The sequence below is a fragment of the Platichthys flesus genome, chromosome 6 (assembly GCF_949316205.1).
Source record: "Platichthys flesus chromosome 6, fPlaFle2.1, whole genome shotgun sequence".
Taxonomy (NCBI): Eukaryota; Metazoa; Chordata; class Actinopteri; order Pleuronectiformes; family Pleuronectidae; genus Platichthys; species Platichthys flesus.
Genome location: NC_084950.1, coordinates 17967017 through 17984589, shown reverse-complemented (window position 1 = coordinate 17984589; position 17573 = coordinate 17967017). Strand labels below are relative to the sequence as shown.

At 41.9% G+C, this 17573-nt stretch overlaps 1 protein-coding gene across 2 annotated transcripts in view; it reads left to right on the top strand.

The window, feature by feature from the left end:
• Window positions 1-17573, top strand: part of nell2a (neural EGFL like 2a) — an 81762-nt gene that overhangs the window by 46443 nt on the left and 17746 nt on the right. For both annotated transcript variants that reach the window (XM_062390896.1, XM_062390895.1), the window contains exons 14-15: window positions 7798-7920; window positions 9823-9918. In XM_062390896.1, the coding sequence (XP_062246880.1) occupies window positions 7798-7920; window positions 9823-9918 (219 nt within the window). The remainder of the gene's footprint in view (window positions 1-7797; window positions 7921-9822; window positions 9919-17573) is intronic.

Genomic DNA, 17573 nt, shown 5'->3' with positions numbered 1-17573 from the left:
TTTAACTCATGCTTTAAAAAAATAAATGCAAGCTAACTTTTATTTGACTCAACTCAAGGGTAAAAGCAATATGAAGGCTGAGCTAACACTGCAGTAGGAGCAAAGAATATGAGTTTTAAACAAATCATATGTTAGGATTTAGTAAGCCCATTCCTCAAAACAGGCAACGAGCTGGCTGACTTCACTGAACACATCACATTATTATTTTTTGATTAAAAATTGGATATATATGAGAGATGAGCATCCTGCAGGGGAAACTTTGGCTGGCATTGCACAAACAGTAACTTCAGTGCTTGTGGACATTAAGTGAATGAAATAGTCTTAAATGGATCGAGGACACTTTTAGTCTATCACAAGAAACAGATGATATATTGTTTTTAAATCTGTATTTTGGAGATTTTGCACGAAATTAGTAGGAGGGAGTTGCAAGAAACGTCCCTGCTCGGATTGCTACCAGGAATACTTCTGGCTCATATATTCTGCATCATACATAAAGTAAACTCAGGCAAAAATCATACAACTTGTGGTAACTTTTAAGGTTCAGAATTTAATATGTGGGACTTTTAAGCTCAAGACAAATTCTTGCTCACCAGTCTTATCCAAATGTGCTTTGGATCAAAATCTGGCTTAAAAGATGCAGGAAATCTCACCCTCATGAGACCCTTTGTGCTCACTGTAATTACATTTCAGTCCTTATACAGTATGTTCATGTAGTCAAATTTACACAGGGATGGGTTTTACCTGTTGAACTTGCACAGTCTGTGGGATTTCTTGGCTTTCTCACAGTCAAAGCTTAAAAGAATCTTTAAGCTCAACAGAAATATTGACTTTGTTTCCTGTAGGTGAGGATATACATGTATATACTGACTGATTGGATTGATGGATCATTTTTTCTACATAATCCAAACCGATGTTATCCTGCTGGAGATATGTAATTCTTGCAAAGGAATTTAATGAGAAGAACCAGAAGGTAGGCGGTAACATCTGTATAAATCAGATACCATGATTTACTGGCTGAAGGGAGTTTCAATGTGTTTTCATGTCAAGAGTGAAGAATGCTGCGGAAACACTCAAAGTCTTAAATAGAACTTTTGAGACCGATGTGTGTTTTTTGAACAATTATAACTTGGTTACTCTGCTGAATGCAGAACTCTTCAAAAAATCAGTTATCATCATCTTTCATATAGAATAACACAATGTCACACCACAGCGGCAGATCCATCTCATTCCTCACCAGTTGTTTGCAGTGTGTGAAACATGACGCTAAGTAGCTCCCTGTGAGCACCATCTCTGACGAGGAGGCAGCATGCTGCATTTCCTCCATGTCTGTAATTAAAAAAGCAATTTGCACCGATGCAAACTAACTCAGCGGCAGTGGACTGAAGAGGGCGGCTGCCGCCTGCGCTGGAGGATTTTGGCCCGCAGCCTTCCTGCGGTGCCGGCAGAGTTTGAATTAGAGCCGTAAGACTCGCTAGACAATAAACAGCTGGTAAAGACTCCCATTTCCTGCTCCATCATGCCCCCCTGCAGAGTTTGTCTTCCCCCTTGTCAATGGAAATCAGGAAATGATAGAGAAAAGTTAAGGATTCGTGACTTTGTGTCTTTTTATGGAAAAGCTTCTGAAAGGCATAAAGTGTTAGATTTGAGATTGAGGAATCGATTTTAAGGGAGATACAAATTCATCTCTTCTCTTGTGCCCTTGTGATTTATTTAGTGAGAGAGACCTCCTTGCTTACTCAGTCCTTTCTTTATTATCTTTAGACAACCACTGTACCGTGTGTTATTTCACTCACGTGCACGTTTTCTCTAATCTTCCGAGCTGCGGGGCAAGTTTATATTGTTTTACTCGTCTGTCTTTCCTCCACTGTGTGCTCATTCCCCACATTCACAATGAAGATTAATACCTCCAGACCCAGTGGATTAAACTGTGTCACTATATTTTATGTAGTTTCCTATTAAAATGCCTTCAAGCCACCACAGTGGAATACACAGCCCCGCGTCTCCTTATAAAAGTCAATTTGTGTGATTAAACCAAGGCTTATGCGGAGGCTTGATGTAATGACTTTTTTTTTTTTCCTGCTTCGGTCAAATTAACGTCGTCATCTCCCCACTGAGTTATTGGAATATCAGCACTCACTCATCCATGATGAGGGGGCAGCTTGATACTCAATACAATAACTACTTTATAGGCATGTCTCTCCTTTGAGAGCCAAACAGAAGCTGTTTTCAGACCTGAACTCCAAAGAATGTCCACACGATCGGGTCCGGACTTTCTCCGGAGTTTGCCTTTCCCACATGGAGCAGGAAGTTCGCCACTCTGACTTCCATGTTTTTGTTAACATCACATTGACCCTTTATATACGAAGGCTGTCATGTCGTCTTTGTTGGTGTCCTCTACGTGTATAGCACCGCTTTTTCATCCCGAGTTATTTGAATATTTTCTTTTCCATTTTTGAATCTGTTGTGTGTTAAAAAAATCCAGGTGCCCATTTGCTCGCTGTGAATCCTGCAGAGGATCTCCTGCTGTGCTTTCTCATCAGCTCATTCAGATATTCTGATTCAGAGGAACTCCGCAGGGAGTCTGGATGCTCTCAGTCGGACACTTGCTTTCTCACATACAGCCCCACCGGACAATGTCTGGAGATTACCGGTACATGTCTGAAAGCAGCTTGAGCAAACTGAAGGAAAAAGAAACAATGAGTACACAACATGCTCATATGTTGAGTTCGGTGTCACCTCTGCAGTGCTGTCATCAGTAATTGACAATAAAAATGGGAAGATGCTAACCCACTTGCTGCAGGAATCTATTGCCTGTTGCAATTGAACATCTGTCGGTGTTTGAAAGGGCTCCAGAGGGAGCGAGAGAGTTGCATGTAGATGACAAATTACAGCTGCGGAAGGAAACATTAAACCAGCCCCTTCAGTATCTATTGACATTGTACATTCACATGATTTACAGGCATCTTTATCATCCTCAATAGCTCTCACCAATTAACCAAATCGCAGACTCAGCAGAAACCACTGTCCCTGTATTGACTGCTATATCTCCCCATGTGTTACCGTGTTGTGTGCGAGCTGGTCCACCTGCTAAAGAGGATTAAGTCGACTGTAGTTCATTTCATGGCTCAGTGTTAATGTGCAGAATAGTGGATTAAAGGAGTGATTCGCAGATTTAAGTCTCGGGCGGAACAGCACGGATCCCTGGTTATATTTCTCCTCAGCACGCCAGCGTATCGGTGAACTCAGATAGACGTCCATATTTTACATCAGAACCTCCTGCATGAAGGGAGGTTGCAGGTTCAAGTCCCAGCTGGTGGTAGACTGAAACCTGCAGACTTCACATGCTTCTTAAAATGAAATCTATTCAAGAAAACTTCCTGCTGCAGTCCTGGCTACGTATCTAACGGAGCCTTTAGCAAATTAAACAAGCCCAACTTTCTTTTGCCACTTTATTTGACTTGCACTTTATCCTTGATCATGAAGGTCAAGATTCCTCCTCCCTCTTCCCCCTCCGCTCTTGGACTTCTCCCCAAAGTGCCCGAGGTGCTCCGCGCTCTGTGAGATTAGCAGCTAAGCCATGAAAGGTAGCGGATTGGTTGTGCTCTCCCTTTGAATGATATTAAAGAAGGCTGTCCTGAGGTGTGCGTGTATCCTTCGTGTGCGTGTCCAATGTGTGTGCTTGTGCCCAAGGTGTGTGTGCTGGGTGTGTGTCCTTGGTCTAATCCTGTGATAACCAGACCTGGGCGCCTGAGGCAGGGGAACGGATGGAGGGCTGGGCAGGGAGGAGAAAGCAGGGATGGATCGGGGCCAGACGTGTAGCAGGGGGTTCGTCAACAACAGAGATCAGTGGAGATGACTTTCAGTCTGACGACTTAAAGAGTCTGGTAGCTGAGGGGGATTCAAACACATGTCTCTGCCTCTTGTTCCTTGATATCCAAGGACTTAGCTTGAATGGAGTTTCCTTGTGAAAGTTATTTTAAGTATGTTTAAACTCAGGGTTTATCCCCATGACACATTGTCTGTATCCTGTGGGTCCAGCACTCGACAAACAATGCTCAGTTGCCCTGCCTGTAGTCACAAACTCTATAGGGTGGCATTAAGTTTGAAGCTTTATACATTTAAACTTTCTAGTCCAACTACAGCTGTGTTGCTAGGCAGGAAGCTAATGATGTCGATCATGGACATCCCCTGCAGACCAGACCATCTCACTGTGGTTCAGCCTTTGCGATCTGCACAGCCCACTGCACCCTACACAGGTTACTCTTTTGTGATTTTGCCTTTTCTATCCTCTTGTAGCAGAAAAATGCTGGGACACAGAAAAGGCTAAATATATTTATAATTTCTTCGCTGACTTGCTTATCATAAAATCACTGTCCTCTCAAAGGCCTGTAATTGGGAAGTGTTGAGGCGACAGTGTTTTTAAGGGAAAGCAGTCTGAGGTCTGACTTTACTGAGACTAGTGTTGTTTTGGTAGAAGGTGGAGGGAGTCGAGCTGGAGGAGAATCGGGCGGCTGGAGACACCCCTGCTGACAGGCTGTACATAATTGATTGTTTATCTGTCTGCAGCCTGAGTATCAGCAGTCAGTGAGGAAATACCTACTCATACAGTCGTCATAGCAACCGGTATATTTGAATACAATAAAACAAAATACAATAGAATAAAATAAAAAATATTGAGGTAGATAGAATAAAAACAGAAACACAAGATAAATAGGTAGATAAGATGCAGTGGCAAGATGATGGTAATAGTACTGATGATATGATGGTAATGTTACCCGAGTCGAAAGTTTGTCCACAAAAAACGGAAACAGTGGTAACATTTGTAGGTGTTTAAGGTCCAAAACAAAAATGTCCTTTTTGGTCAATGTGTCTCTTTTACTCTCGACAAGGAATGTTATCCTGTGGGCGGCCAAAGCCTTCTCAAAACCAGAAGGCGTCCCACCCCAAAAACGTTTCCCTCACCTTCACATACATATTCACATATGTTCAGAAAGACAGTTAGGTTTATGCTCTGGCAGATGCGACCTCTGGGGAAAATACACCTTATTATCTTTCCTCTCTGCTGTGTTCCATTTACCGTTTTATACACCCATGAGAAGACTTAAATTCTGCCCACCTGCAGGCGAGACAGTGTGTGTGTGTGTGTGTGTGTGTGAGAGACTGTGGTGCAGCAGTGAGAGAGGAGTGGCTGCCCTTCCTAGCAGCCCGTCAATCTCTCTCTCACACGTGCGCACATACATCATACCCTCGATGGACGAGCTCATCACAATGTCACTTTCAATTTGGATGAGCCTCCGGTCTGTTGAGGAGATATAATGGATTGGATGATGGCAGGAAAACCGGCGACGCGGCTCAGGTCTCCTGCAACAAGCATTCAGATGTTTGATCCCCCCCCCCCCCTCCCCTCGTCTTTCCCACTCACTTGCATTGGAAACTAAAATATAAATAAACAATTTTCAAAGAATATTGCATCTCTGTTGTTGGGGAACACTCCAGAGATCTGCTTAATGTCTAAACAACATGTGCCAGAGGAAACCGCAAAGAGAAATTATATTACATCTATCACAAGTCCAAACTGTGGCCTCCAGATTGGCTCCAGTGTTTTCATCAGTGTCTTTCAATGGGACTAAGCTGATGATTTGTCCTTTAAGCAACCTCTATTCGTTCTGTGTACAATTTAAATATATGTAAATAATGAAAAAGAAGATTTATCGGACATTGTTACTATATGTTTTTAACAGACCATTGTTAGGGAAGGAATTCTGTTCCCAAGAGACAGATTTTCATGTTGAATCTGAATGTTGAAGTTATATTTATGTTTAATCTTTAACAATTACATTTTTACAAAGTGATAACTATTAACCTTTTATGTTTTTCAGAGGAATAAAAAAACAGCCACTGTGGTCAGGTGTAGATGAAGGACGTGCATTTAAGTTCCTTTTAATTATTTCACCGTTTGGTTGATGCTGATCCAGAATCAGAGGATATTTTCACTTGCTTTTTGAATTTGAGTGTTGTAGTTAGGGCAGGGATTACGAATACGAACATTAAAAACCTTTCACTGTGTAATAAAGACATGACGGATGCTCCAGGGGATAAGACCAGAGGAGTTCAGTGGGTCAAGTACAATGTGATGGCCTCTAGTTTAAGGAGGGTAAACATTTATGTCTGGTGGTTCACAACATTAATATGCAACAGTGGACAAAAAATGGGGGATTTACCTTGAGCGAGTAAGCTGTTTGTCAGCAGTAATAGAGACTATAAACCACTGATATATGTATATGATATAAGCTGATATAAGCGTCCTATTTTAATTTATAGTCACTTGTAGTTAAGTTAATGGTTTAACTATTAATTGTATTTGTCAAAAATCCCATATAAGAAATCATAATTATAATAGATAAATCGACCAATTTATCGTTAATAGAATTTTCCTGACAATTGGAGGAAACACAGAATGTGATATGAACGAAAAATAAGGATACGTATCTTCCGATTGTCTAATTTACAACTTTAATTCCTTTAAAAAAAAGTTATCTATTTCTAAACTCTTTTCGTCTTCGTGAAATTGATGATAATTCTTTTTCCAAAGTTATTATAGCGATGTTTTATGAAAGCAACACAAGTGGTATCAGCCATATTATTCTAATGGTCTACTTTCTATTGCATCATCCACAGAACTTGTTATGGTAACAAAAAATACACTAGGGACACACTTTACTTTTTAAGCACAGTACCCTATAAAAAAGGCTCTGCACTACTTTTGAATGTACTTCCACTTCCTCTTTGTATTATATTCCTTAAATACAACCTACTGCTAAATATAGACCTTACTGCCTTTGTGAAAACGTCCTCTCACTTTTTACAAAAGTTTTTTTCCCACCCTACAGCTGTTTTAACTTGTTTTCTGCTCTACTCAGCACTGGCTTCATGGTATTTCTTTCACATGGTATCATTACAGCATTTGTACCTGGACTGTTTGACTTGTGCAGCAGCGTAGCAGCGTATCCTCCGGGCTTTTATCGCATTGAATTCTTCCACCTTTGCGTCCTGCATCCTGTGGTGCGGAGATTAGTTTGCCAGTTGGATTCAGTGCGTCATCGCGGTCTGTGGTCATCAGTCAAGCTACTCAGTGATTCATAACACAACTGCACCATCTAACTCAAGAGCAGCAGCGACGAGAGCTTGGGAGTCCTGCTTCCTTTGGTGCTTAATCACCAAATGTTTCATTTTACAACACATTAAACTACAGGGCCAACGGCTTGTAAATGCAAAATACAACACAAGATGGAGCCTTTTTAATGTTTAGGTACAAATCAGGGCATTTATTTTCAGTTGTAATGAAGCTCAGATATATCATCGAGGACTGGTCCATCCCTCATTTTGTTTCAAACAAATGTGACGAATTAAGGAAAAACATCTTGTACAATTTCTTTTAATGACTCATGATGAGAGAAATGGCTTCTCCTGCAGCCGGCAGTTTGTCTCTGGCATCTTATGACTAGTTCACACAGCTGTCGTCACTATCAAGTTATATAACCCAAGAATGAGTCTGAAATCTAATTTCAGGAACGTAAAAGAAATCAAAAGCTGGCAGGGACCGTTCTTTATATTTATATCAACTAAATCAACGATCGTCTGTCGGTATATGGAGCGTACATCAACCTCTATGTGTGTCCCTAGTGGCAAGAGGGAGTGCAGTGTTCAACAGTGCGATTTGGACAAAGTAGTCGTGATTTGCAGATGTAACACAAATGCCTGTTTGACTAAACACCGTTGTGTTGTCTTGTTCTCCAGAGCATGATGAGTGCCTCAGCGGACTCCACAACTGTGACGAGAACGCCTTGTGCTTCAACATGGTCGGAGGCCACAGTTGCTCCTGTAAGCCCGGCTACACTGGGAACGGAACAGTGTGCAAAGGTGAGCATCATATTTATTTATTTGTTTTGATACCTCATTGACTTAAAAGACATCACAACATGTTTAAACAGTGGAGATATTTTTGTGGAACATAACCTCACCTTACATCACTTTATTACATTACGTTGCAAGGTCTACAGATGATAAATAAAATCTGCGACAAAAAATGTTCCCTTCATAAACACAGCTCAGGTTATGAGGCTCATCCATCCAGAAGAGCCTACAGTCATTCTGTTTGACAGGTTGTGCCTCATGTAGGTTTTCTACCAAACATAAACAGACCACCTTCTCTTTCTCCCGGGCCACACTGGATCTTGCATTTCTTTTTTTATGCCCATGTTATCAGGTGGTCACATTGCCCTGACAGTTTCAATGCGCGTCTGCTAAATATGTCAGAAACATAACATATTTGCAGCTCTTCCCTTTCAAAGAAAAAGCACTCTAGTGTGACTTTTGACAGAATCCATTCATTTGTTTTCAAAATATTATTATTTTGGTTGCAGGACCAAAGGATGAATAGCTTCATAGCTTCCTAAGAGTACATAGGCCACTCATAGCTGAGGAAATAGAGTTATCATACCAGGAACCTCATGCAGCAGCTCTGCAGCAGATCAGCGACTCAGACGTTCCACACTACAAGCTCACCTAGTGTGGCCAATGGACACAGAAGATTTTGTGCATTACGAATATAATTATTATTAAAGTCATACAAAATAGGAATTTTACATCAGTAATCCAGGGATGTCCATGAAACTTGCCACTTTAAAAAATCTTGTTTAGTTCAGGCACACCCACGAATTCGCTCTAAAGTTGACTCATCTCAAATTCATGTCTGACATTTGAAGGTTCCCGTCTCCTCATCACCACCATATAAACTGTGCTGTGGTCGCTCCTGCTGAATAGCCTATGAGCCAGGTTCAATGGGCCTCTCTCTGTTTGCTCTTCTGTTAGTGCAGAATTGACTTGATCTTAGCTGGTTGATCAATCATTGTGATTAGGGGAGGAACTCAGTGGTTTTACAAATAACAGAAGTTTACTCCTCATGGGGAGTTTACCACACATTTTTCTGAGAACACTAATCGAAGGATAAAATTCCCATTATATTTTCAAAAAGCTGATTAGTCATGAAGTTGCTTCTTTGCTCCAATCAATGAGCTAAAAGCCCTAATTATTTAGTTTTCTACCCAATAAAAAATGAAGTTAATCCTCAAAAAGAAGGAAAGTTACCTTTTTGCTTGAAATTGCAAACAAAAAAATACGAATTACCAAGGTGCTGATTATTATTCTGTCAATGCACTTATTGGTTAATTGACTAACCAGCTCTATAGTAACCCTAATGGTGTCAAAGTGATTAGTCATTAGTCAATCCTGCTTCGGCTAGAGATGGTGGGGGAGGGGCATCGTGTAAATGTGGTGCTGGGAAGTCTGGGATCCATTATTTCGGGATCTTGATCCAAAGTATTCATGATATTAAATTCACGATTTAATTCTGTCTCTTGTGAGTGCCCCCAACTCTACAGAAGTGCAATAATTGTTAGTAAAAATTAGAGACACTGTGTGATCCTCCTTTTTACTGGATTGGATTTCTTTTGTTTTTAATCCTACTTATTCTTTCATCTATTACATTAATTTCCATTAAATTCTGTCAGCTACAATGACTTGTCTGTGTTTTGCGGACACATTAACTGAGAGTCTACCTACGGATAATGAACATTTTTTAAATTAACCTTGGTGAGACGCATTAATCACATGGAATCATTTTGCGCGAGCCTGTAATGGATCACATCACTAAATTAGCTCTTATTCTGTATGCAAATACATATGCTGCTGCTGGTCTAATTACGTAGTTAGTGCTCGTTAATCTTAGTGAGAAATGGCTCTTCTCTTCTCGTCTACCTCTAGCTATGTGTGACGGCTTGTGCCAGAACGGGGGAACCTGCGTCTCACCTAACAACTGCGTTTGCCAGCAAGGATTTACCGGGAAGAGATGCGAGACAGGTAAGGACTTCATTTTATCTCCACTCCTGCAATTTATCTTATCAAAAATAGCTCGAGGAGCTGTTCTGACTGGATGTTTTAAGTTGAGGAAGAAGATGGAACGTGAAATGAGGGGGTGTTGCCTCACGTCCAACGGTAAAAAGGACAAAAGAAAAGAGGAGAGATCAAAGGTGTTGCTTCTTTTTTCTTGGCGTTTCTGGGCTTTTGTTTAAGCAGGCAGTGATTATTCTTACTTTGTGCGGCTGTCTTTGCTTCTGACCTCCACAAAACAGCTGATCTGTAAACGTGCGATCATTTCAGTGTGTGTGTGTGTGTTTGAAAAGTGTTTGTGGCTGTGTGTGTGTGTCTGCGAGTGTGTCAGACTGTGTGGGTCTGTGCTCTGTGGTGAATAATGAGCTTGTACCTCCTCCAATGGCTCGGTGGAGGATTTGAACTGCAGTTGCAGCAGTATGGGAATCACCCTATATTATAGCCCATATTAATCAGTTTGGGATGTAGGCTCCGCGCCACATCCCAAACTACAGCCGCAGCAATTCCTAATGCACAATATCTGATCGGGCACGATAGCTAAAGCAGGTATTAAGTCAGCTTGTGTTTACAGCAGAGGCCATATCACAACTTGCTCTCGTGCATGGAAATATGTCATACACAGTGTTATTATAAGACTCAGTGTTTACCCCTCCAGTACTAGTGATCTAAGGTACCCGAGGAAGAGCACAATCCTGGTGGTTGTGTCCCGGCTGCACCGTAGATCTGAGCCACAGCAGCGACCCCCTTCTCATGGCCCGATCCGGCCCTTTGTGGGGTGTCCTTCAGGAGACAAGCGGCCGAGCTAATGGAAAGTCAAGTCATCGCGGTTTCACCCGGTGCACGCGCTTGTGTTTGAGTAAAGCCAATGCGGCCTCTCTGCTTGCTCACTGGTTCAGGTATTGATTGCGCGTAAAGGATTTTTTTTTTTTTTTTTACGAGGCGTCCTTTTTACTGCCTATCTTAAAGTAAATGAATATCCTCATGCTCTGAGATGCTGAGGAGGATGGGATAGAGAGAACGAGTGTGTGTCTGTGTGTGAGGGAGACACACAGACACACACAGAGACCGTGTTAACACATCTAAACCATAATGACTTATCCTCCTCCCTACTTTGCAGCAGAAAAGGTTCTGAGGACCTCGTCCCTCAGTAATGGCACGAGAGCCAGGCAATCACACATTTCATTACCCTCCACACTATTTTAGATCCCTGCCCTTTTTCTTTCTGCCTCTCTCTCTCTCACAATACTCTCTTTTGTGAGTGTTCTGTGAATCACAAACGGTTCCAACACAGTCCAAGAAAAAAATCACAATATGTACCTGAGTTTTTTCCAAGGTGATTCTGTTCATCATTTGATGGCTCAGAGACACACATTTTTAAATACATTTCTTTGGTTCAAAACATTCTGTCTGTTTTTATCAGAATATTTATGCCCAGGCTGCATTTGGAGAAAGTTGTTTCAATCGTGCATATTTTCAATCACAACAGAAACAAGTAACTGTAAGTCAGAGACAATAAAACAATGAGATCAGGTCACATCTCTCTGTCTTGATTTATCAAGAGTATTTCCAGTTATATAGTGTAAACCGTGATTTTTGTATTTAAAATTTACCATTTTAAATATGTCATATTATCTATTAGTCTCTTTGCTGGGCTAAGCTAAGTGTTCCCTGGTTATAGGTAGTTTAAAAGTTATTTTTCAGTGGGAGAACAAAACAAACTTAAATATACCTCCATTGTAGTGAGAGGAAATAGATACCAGTGAGAAAATGTGTTTCATCATAGTTTGTGTTAATTAAACCTTTAAGATGTGACAGCAGAACAACTGTTTGCAAACAATTTCCTCCTTAAATACAGTTGTCTGTTTCTTAATCACTCAATGACGTTAATCAGCGGATGAGTGATTGGTAGCTCTGGGATCAGTCTGTTTTTTAGACTCTGTGTTCTTCATCGAGTCTGATTGGACTTTGAGGTTCGGGGACGTACACACATCAAGCTCATGTGCACAAAACTCTTGAACACTCCTCAAGCCTCAAGCAACAACATGTTTTTCACCACAGCTGCTGCTGCTTTGTGCATGTCCCTCTCTTTCTGTCTCCCCCCCTCCAACAATCCCTCCCGATCCCACACGAGTCAGCTCGGTGACAGCTACTATTGTTGGTTCTTTTTTTTATCTCTTGGTTTTATAGTCCAGGACCAATGTCAAGGTCCCTAGCTACCAGGCTAAAGCCTCTGGCACTGTTTAGAGACTTCACCAGTCTTTCAGCTAGTAAGGGGGGGGGTTACAGCTTCTCACTGGTTCCTCAGTGTGACAGGAGCTCCCAGTGAGGGAAGAGTCTACTGGAGAAGATGTATGGAGCTTAATGTACTATTGGATAAGCTGCTCCAGAATGGGGGGGAGGAGGGGAATGGAGGACAATAGTTAGGGGAAAGGAGATGGAGATGTACAGGGAGAGTGACAGATCCAGAGAGAGAGCGAGAGAGGAAAAAGAGAGGTAACGACTGGATGGGGGGGGGTGAGAGGATGTGAAGTGGAAAGGAAGATACAGGACAACGTTGGGAAAACTGACAGATGCGGAGATGGAGTGGGAAATGCAAGGAGAGAGATGGGGATGCAGGGTACAGGGGTTAGTGAGTTTCCTCCGCATTTGGATGCGGAATGAGGCTGACGCAGTCGGTGCTGCTGCAGGAGGAGGAGAGGCAGAGCCGGCTGGAGGAACATGGAAAAGCTTTCACTGAGTCTGGGCTCACCACCCCCCAGAACCCTGTGAGCTTTTAGAGGCCTCCCCGGGGACGCCACCACTTCTGCTGCTGCAGTGGCAGACTGGCGGCCTGTCATGAGACACCGAGCGGTGGCTCTTCAGGGCGGTGCTTGACTCACCCGCACGCCACCGAGCACGCACGCACACATTCGGGCGTGGGAAGACGCCAACAGTTTACTGATTGTCAACCTTACGCCTCGTTTCTAATAGTTTTTTTTCATGGTGTTGGTGCATACATGTGCTATTCGGTGTATATTTGTCTCTGACGGTGTGTAATTGTGCACGCATGCGGATGTGTGTTAATGTGTTGTCCCTCTCTGGTGTGTTTGCGCTCGCTGAATTGTCATTACCATTCAGGGGGAATGGATTGGGAGGGACAGGGGACACGCAGCGCTGACAGACAGACACCAGCTAGTGGAGAACTCTGACACATCATGAATTATGCAGGATACAGCTGTGGCAGGGCACATGCACTTCAGTCATGGATATAAATGTACACACGGCCAGCCATGTAATGCTTGCCCTGAACATGCAGCATTGTTGATGTTGTAGCCTCGGGCTGGTATTATTTTCTATATGGCCCGAATGAGAGATGGGCAACTGCTGGAATATTATTATATTATTATGTTTATTTTAAATCCATTTTTCTCCTTATGGCTCGGAGAAACAGAAAATAAAAAATAGCTGTAAGGATGTTCAGAGGTATTAAACACCTATTAAAGCCTCTGCTGTTTTTAACGTCCAGTATTTCAACAACACATCTGTCACAAAATGTAAGCACATGCGAAAGAACGGGAAGATCATTAATTTGTGAGATAAATAGTTTTTCCAAAAATATCCCTCCAAATTCAGTGTTTCATTAATTTATTAACATTTAAAGGATCCAGTTGTCAAAGGCAGATATTTGAGATGTTTTAGCTCATTCTCTGGCTCAGGTTGTCCTTCGCTGCCTGACAATCATGGATGCGTTAAAAAAAAAACACACAAAGACACAAGATACAGCGCCTGAATGTGACTCCATCTAGTTTTTTGTTTTTATTTGGGTCTATGTGTGTAAATTTCTATTCGAACCAAAATGAATTCTGCTAATGGTAACTAATGCATGGGAATAGAAGAAGAGGAGACAGTTTAAAGCAGAAAATCTAATGGGCAAAATAATATTAATATGTTATTGAAGATAAATGCTTAGGGATATATGAGCAATAAGCTCTAGCTATCAAGTGCTCTAAAAAATAAGGATAAAGTACAAATGAAATTCACATCAAATGAAACACTTCTCTATCCATTAACGTACAGTTCTCAGTGTGTAGGTTTAATATCATTGCTCTGGTTGGCTTTTATAACTGATCAATATGAGAGTGACAATGGAAACTGTCAGATTTGTTCATGCATACTTCATGATCGTTTGATTTAAAGGGATAAAGACAATCCTCTTATCCCCGGTCATGTCCATCTCCTCTGTCATAGCCTATAGAGCTGTTTAATTTAATGTTTGCATTTAAAAGAGCTTCACTTGTATATATCGCAAAATAAATAAATAAACAACCAGAAAACATCACAATGCTGATAAAAGACTTAATCTTTAAATGTAATAAACTAACCCATTACCTCTATTGCAGTTGTGTCTGATAGTGGTCAGTCTGATTTGGCTGAGTGGGCTGGAGGAACTCGTGAAGCCTTTACTGATGGTGCTTTTAGGATATGAGTCTTCATAACAGCTGGCCTTACTGATCACATGAGCTTTAATTTGCTTTTAGGAAACAGGACTGTAAAGATTATTCCCCAGCTAAGTCCGTGCATGAAATAATTGGACATAGCATCTGTGAACATCCTCTCCCCCCTTCAGATCAGACGCATGTTTATTAAGTGAATAGCTGAACTGCTCCTATGAGATGAATGGGGAGGTTGTCTTAGTATTTCCTTTATTTCCAGCTCATTACCTTGTCCTTTCAAGTCCCTATAAGCTTGTTAGGATGCTTGGCCGCTGGTTAAAATGTTCCGTCACCATGCCATCGGTTCTGCAACTAATGGCCGTCTCCGCTGTCCTGGCGTGGCCTCTCGCTAAAGTTTCCTCAGAGGATCCCGTTGGCCGCTGAAGAGCATTTGATCAGATGCTGGGGATGGACACCTCCCGCTTTTCATCTCTCCATTCATCTGCCGTCTCTAGCACTTTTAATCAGCGGCGCCGAATCACGGGGAGGCCAGTTTAGCATCAACAGTGTTCTGTAAGGACAAGGAGAAAGAGATAAAAGATTTTTATGTTTGGCGTTAATGATGCCGTTTAGATTTGTGACTCCTACACACTCCAGGAGGGTTGTGTTCAAGAGCGCCATCGGGGAGCCTCGGTGCATTACACCTACACTGTAAATTGATGTTTTATTGGTCGGCAAAACTCTCATTTTCTCAAGTCGTGATAAATTACCTGCTTGCTTCATCTACCGGAGTGATACTCTCGTAAAGAGACGTGATCTAAAGAGGAGAATGTTATGTTTATGTGAGTGAAATAGCACTTTTTTCCTATTTTTAATCAGAGCTTTGATTTACTTTGTATTGCCTTTGACCTTTTACGAGGGAGTGAAGGACAGAACATTTATGGACAAAGAAAGCTGAGAGGTTAAAAAAGTGACAGGATTTTTTATTTTGGGGTGAAGGCAATGAGAGGAAAAGGGTGGCATGGGAAAAGGAAGCTAAAAGGTTGACGATATATAGCGAGTCATAAAAATGGAAGAAGAAGAAAGCGGTGAAAAGGAGGATGAGAGGAGAAGGAGACAAGTAGACGGCCGTGAGTTCATGAGGAAACTTGAGAGAAGCAGTGTGAAGCCCCGAGGTCACGCTGGCATATTGACTGGGAGAGAGAGCAGAACGGGGCCAGACAAACAATTTGTTCCTCAGGCCTCATTTACATTGATGTTGAGCTCCAGGAAGCTTGTCAGTTTTCAACAGAGAGACTCAGTAGACGGACCAAAACTCAGAGGACTGACAGAGACAAAACTACAATAAACAGACTGCAAGAGTCACACAAGCCGGAAGGTGAATAGCAAATAGAATAGAACATTCATTTGTTATGGATGAATACAAGTATAAAAGAGGTGTAGTTTAGTTTATTTCTAAGTAATAATTTAACAGGGACCATGCGCCAGCCAAAGTCAGTTACTTAGTTCATTTGCTTGAGGCCCCTGAACAGGAAAATATAAAAGACAATGCAACAAAACAAGAAAAATAAAATAACTGGACATTTTTTACGTTGTGTTTGGGGCAACTGTGGCTCAGGAGTTAGGGTGGGTCGTCCAGTAACCACAACGTCGGTGGTTTGATCCTGGCTCATCCAGTCTGCATTCTAACTGTACTTGGGCTGAACCTTAAATTGCCAATGACAGACTTGCTGAGAGTGTGTGAATGGTAGAAAAGGTGCTCTGTATAGTAACCTGCTGTATGAATGGGTGAAGGTGGCTTGTGCTGTGAAGCACTTTCAGTGGTCGATGGGACAAGAAAGGTGCCGTATGAATACAGGTCCCCTCTGACTGATGCCCTGGAGAACCTGGCATTGCCTCTGCAGAGTGACACACATTCTTTAAAGGACTCATCGTATGCCCATTTTACCACAGTTGATATGGTTCCTTGGGATCTCAATGAAATGTCAAAACATAATTTAATACCGCACCCTTTTTACCCGGTCTAAAACAGCCCTCCTTAGGTATGAGTCAGGGGAGGACACATAAAAGGTTTCTAGGTACCTGGATAAGAGGGCGTTTTGGAAATTTAATAATTACTGGATCTTGGTGACAACAATCAGGCATGTTAAGGCAACTGATATTAACGAGTGTGTGAAATATGGTGCACATAAATAAATAATCTCCAGCTAGTGAATTTAAATGTGGTTTTATAAACGGACTTTGACATTGTATTTTATTTATAGACCCGACACATATCCACCAAACAAAAGAAACGAAGTCAATAAATCATCAGGATACATACTTATAAATGAATAGATATATAATATATAGATGTGCCACACGTGCCTGACACAATTATGTAATTAATAATACATTGAATAAAATAATAAATTGGACAGAAGATCAGTTGCTCCCAGTGTTACTTTGCCCTTGTGTCATTTTAAATAGCAACAGTGTCTCTCATACCGTAGCAGGTAAGAAAAAAACATCACAGACTCATCAGAGTTGAAATCTCCCCTGGGCACCTCCCACCCGACACTCAGGCACAGGTAGTGAATATTTTAAACCATATTCATTTTATTCCACCGCTTGACAGCTCCCATGATGCACCGCGGCAGCACTCCCTCTCTCCCTCCTTTGCTTCTCGATTTACCCACAAGGCCCGAGGCGCTGTGGCTGTTTAAGCTCAAGCGGCTTGTTTAAGCACAATGATTATGTATTCATTATTTATTTAGAGACGGCCTTACAAAGCACTCACTCCATCACCCATAATTAGTGTGTCTTAATTAGGCCCTGCTAATGGCCGGAACTGTCGTTTAGCTGAGCACAACCTGCTGCGTCTACCTAAATGACACGTCTCCCAGGGAGAGCTCACTGCTGCAGCTGCTGCACTGCAGCACACCGCACTGGCACTGGACAGCTAGACTGGCGTAAAGGACACCGGTCACAACATTGCATGTTTTTTCTCCGCTGAAGCAAACAGATCAGCTCTAGTTTGAGGAAACATCTTTATTCAAAAGCGAAAAATCCTGGACTTATTATGGAACTGCTGTATCTGTGCATACACCCCTCAAGAGTCCAGGTAAACAACATGAAGCAGGGACTGTCTTGGTTCTATCATTGACTGACAGAGATACAGACTAACAGCTTGTTACACATTAAGAGCCACAGAACCAGAACAAACATTAGCTT